Source organism: Mustela putorius, unplaced genomic scaffold (genome assembly GCF_011764305.1).
Source record: "Mustela putorius furo isolate JIRA1106 unplaced genomic scaffold, ASM1176430v1.1 tig00000193_pilon_pilon_pilon, whole genome shotgun sequence".
NCBI classification, from domain to species: domain Eukaryota; kingdom Metazoa; phylum Chordata; class Mammalia; order Carnivora; family Mustelidae; genus Mustela; species Mustela putorius.
Window position 1 is genome coordinate 1590625 of NW_025421309.1, and position 6993 is coordinate 1597617.

Here is a 6993-nt window from a genome sequence, read left to right on the forward strand (position 1 = left end):
CAGAAGAATGCATGCTGTGTCCCTGGTCCCTCCTGTGTTCCTTGGAATGGGCACCAATCCCTCCCAACCCCCCACCCCCACCCCATGGAAGCTTGTTGGTGAGGTGAGTGGATGGGGGACATGCAGGGCCTGCAACCAAGGAGCCCTGAGTATCTCCTCCCTAGTCCAGGCTGACGTGGATTCACTCCTGCCGTTGCCTATTTCACTGTTCCGCTCTCTTGCTGTTGGCCCGTCTTCGGCCCTCATTTCATGCTCTCTTGTGTCAGCACAGGCTCATTACAGAATTGAACCCACTCAGACTTGGGCTCAGGGTGTGGATGGTCCACGAAACAGACTGTCAGGAACATGTGAGTGGGTTTATGTGTTTTCCCCAGGAAATCAAGAACTGATGGGAAAGAGAAGCACGAAACACCATTTACGTTACTGGCATGTTAGCAGAAGACCAGTGCTTCAGGCCTGCCAGCGCAGGTAGGTCGCGTCCCCCCACAGTTCTGTCTCATCTGCTGGTCGAAATGGGCGCCTCGTACCACAGTACAAATGGGGCTTGTGTTCCGAGAGGATTCCTCCTTCATCCTTGTGACAGACGGGAACACTGCCTGAATAAGATGGCAGGGTCTCAGGCCTTTATGTAATAAAATACTTTATTAGAGTCAGTAATCTGTTAAAAGAACCTCCTTTACAACAGAGCTAAAGTGCACGATTCTCTCTATGACAAAGCATGTACTTCTGTCAGGCTTTCTCGGCGTGCTTATAAAACCAAGACGATAGGAGAGTTCAGGTTGCCGAGAGACTTTATGGCAGCATTCGAGTATGAAAATACTTTTTATAAAGGTTTGAATATCCCTTGGGGCCACTTCACACAGCTTTTCTTAATCGTTCAGAAAACTACTCTGCATCTATTACACAGTTAAATAACTATAGAAACACCTGCCACCTCAGAAGAGTGACCTCCTTGCTGTCAGGATGTGACTTTGCATGTGTTCACCACATTCTGATGCCGACCCAGGGCACGACAGCATGCTTTGCCGCTGGGAAAGGAGCCTGTGGCCATTTGGAGTCTGAGCAGCACAGCAGCGGCCATTTCAGCACGTGGGCCAACATGCTACTGGTAGAGAGGAGGCTTCTTCCATAGAATGAAGACTTGGAAACTTGGCCACATTACATGGGACATTTTATCATTTTACAAGTTGCTAGAAAAATAAGGCTACTCCAAGGCAATCTCTTCAGTTTCCCCTAGGGGACGCGGGACAGTACCAGGGCTGGGGGAGGTGGGTGTGGAGTCAGTAAGTGGGGAAGACTGCGTGACAAAAGGGAACCTCCTGGCTGGGTGGAAGGTTTTTCTTGGTTTGCTAGCAGCTCCCTCTAATTCATTATTGAAAAGGCTTATTTGGTGTTGACGTGGCAGCTGTTTTCTCAGATGTGTTCTCGAATATCTACCTACACAAGGTGTTCCACCAAAGGGTCGGTGAGGGCAGACTTGGCTACTCGTACAATACCTGGTCTGTGCTAGGATTCAGTTGCATGACAAGAGCAGAGGACTTGTAGACTAAAATGTCTGGTCTGAGTTGCTGCAAACAAAGTGCAAGAAACATTTTATACACAGAGAAAACCTAACTGGCCACTCCCCTATTCTTAATTAGATAAACAGTCTTGATGAGGGAATGTTAACAGCCTCTGGTACTAGAGTCTGCGAACTAACTAGGTAGGACTCAAAGACCTTGAAATGAGCAAGGTATCTAACTAGAAATGTTGTCAACATTAATTTTATTTCATTTCTCCAAAGTTTGTTCTACCAGTGAGAATTGGACACAAAGCCCATCTCTTTGTAGAAGCAAGCTTTCAGTCATTTCTCAAAACCGGGACCAGGTTCTCCCCAAGAGTGCTGACCTCTCAGGTCAAGTCATAGGGCACTTGGAGGAGTTTCTCCTATGGCTTCTGGACCTCCTTCCATACTTCTGGCCTCTCCCCACAAGAGTGCAAATTCTGCTCCAGAACCTGTGTTCTGGTCACACACACACAGCACTGATGCCCCCAAAGCCTCCTTTGGGCCACCAATGCAGACAGCGGACACCACACAACATTTACTAGCCCCACAGAAGAAAATAAATAATAACTTGGGCTGAATTATAAATTACCTTAGAGATAAGGCTTAATAATTTAGGTTTCTTTTTCTGAACTGAAACATCTGGAGGTAAAGAATGTTTAAGTTCTTTTTCTGTCTCCTTTTGCTTTAGGAGACAATTAGGTTTCTAGAAGTGCTAAGGTTTCCCCTGCCTCGGGACATCCCTTGTCACCCAGGGAGGATTTCCAGGGTTAGGGCTTCACAGGCAGGGTCTCCTTAAACCCAGAGTGGTTGGGTTTGGCTTCAGGCAGTGCCACCGGGTACTCTGTTGTGGCAAAGAGTAGGGTGTCCAGAGTGGTCTCCGTACACTTGGCAATGAAGCGGATGAATGGCCTCACGTCCCCTTCATTGGCAACCTCCAGTACATGGTAGTACTCAGACCTCTGCTCCTTGCGGATGGTGATGGGTGGGTAGCCTGCCTGCATCAGTATGAGGTTCATCAGCAGGCGCGAGGTCCTTCCGTTGCCGTCGATGAAAGGGTGGATGTAAACCAGTTTATAATGGGCCAAGGCTGCAAACTCCACCGGGTGCAGATTCATGGCGTCCTCGGAGTTGAGCCATTGGATGAACTCCTGCATCTGCTTTTCCACATCTTGAGGATGGGGAGGGATGTGGTGTCCCACAAGGACCTGTGTCGTCCGAAACCTGCCAGCTTCCACTGGATCCACGTAACCCAGCACCCGCCTATGGATCTCCAGCACGTCGCTGATGGTGACAGACCCGATGCGGGAGACTAGTGTTGTGTTGATGTATGTCATGGCTGCATGCATGCCAATGACTTCGTTCTGCTCCTCCAGGCTTTTCCCTGGCACAGCGTAGCGGGTCTCTAGGATGTGCCTGATTTCTGAGAGGGTGAGGGTGTTGCCCTCGATCGCCACCGTATGGTAGATGTGATGGTAGTAAGTTTCCTCCATGACCCGGCGCAGCGCGGAGTTGCCCTTGGGGATGGACATGACCTTCTTCACTTTGCTGTCAATGATGCTAAAATACCTCTGGTCAATCTCCTCGACCAGCGGCAGCGTCCGGTCCCGGTTGACCAGTGCTTTCTCATGGTAGGGCGATATGGTCAACGCTCTGGTGTATAAGTAATCTGCCTGGATGATGTCCTTATCCTCTTCTGAAAAGATGCCAAACTCGTTGAGCGCATCCACGAAGTCTGGGTCCATTTTCAGGGCGTGCAGGAAGAGCTTGTGGGCCTTTTCCCGCTTGCCTTGGCGTTTCATCTCCAGGGCTTGGTTCAGAGCTGCTTTGGCTTCCAACTTAGCAGCTAGAAAAGAGCCAGAGAAGCATTGGCAGAGAGGGTTGCGGGGTGGGCAAAGAATGTTCAGGGGAGCTGTCCCCTGTGCTGGGCCTTCAGTGTGCTCGTTCCAGCCCTTCTGCTCACCGTTCCATGCTACACATCTCGATGCATTTGTGCCCCACAGCTGGTCTTTGTGTGTCCCAAAGCCATTCTTTGCCCTGAGAGATACCGCCTGGATTCCCTGGACCCCTGCCTCTGAGTGCCACAGTGAGTGGCTGTGGCTACAGCTCCTGTTAAGTGTTTCTCCTGTATTCTCTGCTCTCTGCTGTCCTGTGTCAGTCCTGGTGATGCTGGCCCTGACCCCTGGCCCCTCAGGCCTAGGCTGTTAATAGCTACCCCCTGATGCTAGGCTCTGGAGGTTTCCCCATCTCTGGGCTGTTCTTCAAATCTTTTAACCCAGTGGTTCTCAACCAGGGGTGATTCCCTCCCCCCGCCAGGGGACAGCTGGCAGTGTCTGAAGATTTGGGGGGTTGTCACAGCTGGGGGGTGTGTGTGCTACTGCCATCCAGTGGGTAGAGCCCAGAGATCATGCTCAGTATCTTGCATTGCACCCCAGAGGAGAGTGTGGAGGGAGAGAAACTGCTCTAGATCTAGCCCTCCCATCACCAGCCCTCCACCCGCTGTGTGTCCGCCACACACGGGGCTGCTTTTCCTCACATCCTCAGACTCTTTCACTCTCTGGTCACCGCCTGGTTGTACTTGCCCTCCATGCCTTTTCCTTTGGGTCATTTTCCTGTTTACAATGGGGTCTCAGCTCAGGCGTCCCCTCCAGGGAGCCCACCTGGTATGCTCCCTTATCTCCCCATCACTGCTAGTGACGCTTATTATCTTAACCGACTGTCTGTCTAGGCTGGGAGCTCGGGGCAATCTTGTACACTGAGTACCCTGCACGTGGGACACTGCAGGCACTTCACACAGCTAACCAATTAAGAAGTGAGGAGCGGTGTCCGGTCTGCCTTACCTGGAGAGGCCTTGGTCTTGGCCACCAGCAGTGCCGGGTCCCTGGAGGTGACACTGAGCTCTGTGGATGGTCTGCTGCACTTGGTGACGGCATGCTGCACCCTGTCCAGCTTGCTCCTGAGCAGGTAGAAGCCCTTGAGCACGGTTAGACACTGCTCTTCTAAGGCTCCCAGTGGCAGCAGCAGTGCCAGCAGGGACCCCAGCACCATGCTCAGCAGCATAACCCACAGGAAGCGGCCCCAGACGGAGACCCATTTTGGTTCAGTCACTGCCATCACTGAAGCCATCGGCATGAGTGTCATCTGGACTCAGGGGTGGGCCCCCTGCACATATTCAGTGCCAAAGAACACGATCTGCAGGGAACCAAGAGTTGTAGATGAGGCAGGGGAAGTGGGTACACTCCAGATAAGTTTCTGAATTCAGTGGGGGCTTGGAGGCTCCTGCACCTCCTATTTCACTATGACCGGGGGTTGGGGCAAAGCAGGAAGTGGATATAAATGGGAAGGGGCCAGCCTGGAGGACAAGTGCCACTTCCAGGGCCCCGTGACTCTGAAAAATAATGCCAAGGCACTCAACATTTGCTGAGCATTTACTGTATGCCAGGCCCTGGGCCAAGCACTAAGGACCTCACACTATCTCTTGTAATCTTCAACAGGAGCTGATGGCTTTAGTCATCCCATTTCTCCACATGAGGAAACAGGCTCAGAGAGATGAAGCCCCTTGCCCAGTGAGTAAGTGACAGCCTTAGGATTTGAATTCAGGAACCCATGGCTCTGAAGTCCCCTCCCTTGACCACAGGTCTCTGACCGCACACATACCCAGATTGGCCAAAGCGGTTCTGAGGTCTAGTCTTTGATACACACAGCTGTTTGGTGGCCTGATTTGCTGCCTCATGGTGGCTGTCAGTTCATGCCCACATCCTGGTATTAGCTGCAGTGCTGCTCCCTTCTCTAGCCTGCCTTCCCTGACCTGTCCAGAAAGGATCTCACCGAAAGCTTGGGCAGTGCCTGCCCAAGCAGTCCAAGCACCACTCACCCCCAACATGACAGTGGGTATGTGCTTTGGGCTGGCAGTGGGAGTGGAGGGGTCAGGTATGCAAGCACCATTATGCTAACAATAAGCATTTATTGGGCAACTATGGTATACTGAGCACTAAGCTGAGTGCTAGCCATGCATTATCTCAAACATCAATACCTTATGAAGGAAAGCTACCCTCAACTCCACTTTACAGACAAGAGAAACTAAAGCAGAGTAAGTCAATCTCTAGAAGGCCACGGGAGTAAAGAGAAGCGCCATGAATGAATGGCATCCCCAGTACATCTGGGAAGAGCACCCAGGCCTTAGCCTCTATTTCCAACCAGGACCCATGCACCCCTGCTCCAGCCTGCTCCGGGCCTCCAAGACCCAAAAATGACTGATGAGGTTGGAGTCTAATGAGGGAGCCTGCTCGTTGATACACCTGAAATAGCCCGGTCTGCGCTCTAACCGGGGTACGCTGGACATGCTGTCGGGTTTTAGAAGAGGGTATGGGTCACTGCTTCGTCCAGGTGCTCTGAGAGGCTCCCGGAGGGACGGGATCCGCGGCAGGGCTGGAGTTCTCCAGGGACCCAGGTCTGCGCGGGGGAGGCTGGAGATAAGAACGTCTCACCCCTCACTACGCTAGGAAGGGGGAAACTGAGGCCCAAACGGGCGAAGTGGCTGGACTTAGGTCCCTCTGAATTCCGCCCAGGCCTCACTTCCCCGCTGCCCCCTGCCCAGCTTGCCCCTTCCGAGCCCCTGGGGCGCGGCCCCTCCTACCGCGCGCTGCTGCCCGACCCCTGCGGCCGCCTTCCAGGCGCTCGGAGGCTCCGCCGCCACCAGCTCCCAGGCCCTGCTCCGCCGCCAGCCCTCTGGCCCCGCCCCCGGCGACTCGCAATTGGTCGGCTCGCCATCCTCGTCGCGGCGGATTGGTTTGCCCGACTTGTCTCTGCTCCGCACTTCCGGGTTCTAGCCCCTGTGTCTGCTTCCCCGGGAAAGACGCGCCGTGGGTCACTCCCATTGGCTGGCTCCTGTGTTGGTCTCGTGCACTCAGCAGCCAATAGGTAGCCGTAGGGCCAGGGCTCGGCCACAGGCGGGAGTAGCGGGCGGAAAACCCGCGGGGCGGCTGTATGGGGGTTCGATAGGTTCCGCGACCGGAAACTCGCAATTTCACCTGCCGTGAAGTGCTGTTCTTCTGCTCATTGTGCGGGACCGCTTTCCTGGGCCTCCGTTTCCTTAGGTGGAAAATATGGATGATCCGCACCCTTTTTGTCTGACTTCAGAGCTCCTGTTCTTAGTCTTCACCCTGTGATACCACGCTTGCCCCCTTCCCTCTCTTTCTCACCTCTCTTTCCCTTTTTCTCCCAAACTTTTTAATTTGTATCCACTCGAGAAGGAACTGGCTGGTTTATTTAGCTTCTCAGAGAGATTGGTATTTTCCCTTGAAGCAGAGAGCTGAAACCTGCATCCTTGTTCGCAAATACTGGAATTCAACATCCAGGACATCCCAGAAATGCTGAGCAGTTAGATGGGAGGCAGAGAGACCCTGGCTTCAATCTAGACTTTGTCACCTAAACTCTGTGTGATCTTGGGT

The 6993-nt window shown here is 53.0% G+C and overlaps 2 protein-coding genes across 4 annotated transcripts in view; one reads left to right on the forward strand and one right to left on the reverse strand.

The window, feature by feature from the left end:
- The window catches only part of SART3 (spliceosome associated factor 3, U4/U6 recycling protein), a 38495-nt gene extending 37838 nt beyond the window's left edge, over positions 1-657 (forward strand). Inside the window, exon 20 of the transcript XR_201260.3 lies at positions 375-657. The gene's annotated coding sequence lies outside the window, so the exon portion shown is untranslated. The remainder of the gene's footprint in view (positions 1-374) is intronic.
- FICD (FIC domain protein adenylyltransferase) lies at positions 624-6288 on the reverse strand. 3 transcript variants are annotated; one of them, XR_006605759.1, is made up of 4 exons: positions 6180-6288; positions 4384-4735; positions 2136-3389; positions 624-1568 (listed from the first exon to the last, which is right to left on the reverse strand). XR_006605759.1 is itself a non-coding variant. In XM_004779079.3 (3 exons), the coding sequence occupies exons 2-3, from the start codon at positions 4682-4684 to the stop codon at positions 2314-2316; spliced, it is 1377 nt and encodes a 458-aa protein (XP_004779136.1). In that variant the 5' UTR covers positions 4685-4735; positions 6180-6288; the 3' UTR covers positions 624-2313. The 3 variants fall into 3 exon arrangements, 2 of the variants coding, with proteins under 2 accessions (XP_004779136.1, XP_004779135.1); XM_004779079.3 differs by having other exon boundaries at positions 624-3389; XM_004779078.3 differs by lacking the exon at positions 6180-6288 and adding an exon at positions 5201-6161 and having other exon boundaries at positions 624-3389.
- Positions 6289-6993: the final 705 nt, after the last annotated feature.

Bases quoted from the DNA above. Each gene is read 5' to 3' on its own strand.
- FICD (XM_004779079.3), bottom strand. From the start codon at position 4,684: ATGACACTCATGCCGATGGCTTCAGTGATGGCAGTGACTGAACCAAAA. The intron at 3,390-4,383 runs GTAAGGCAGACC...GCTCTTTTCTAG, and splicing joins CAAGACCAAGGCCTCTCCAG to CTGCTAAGTTGGAAGCCAAA.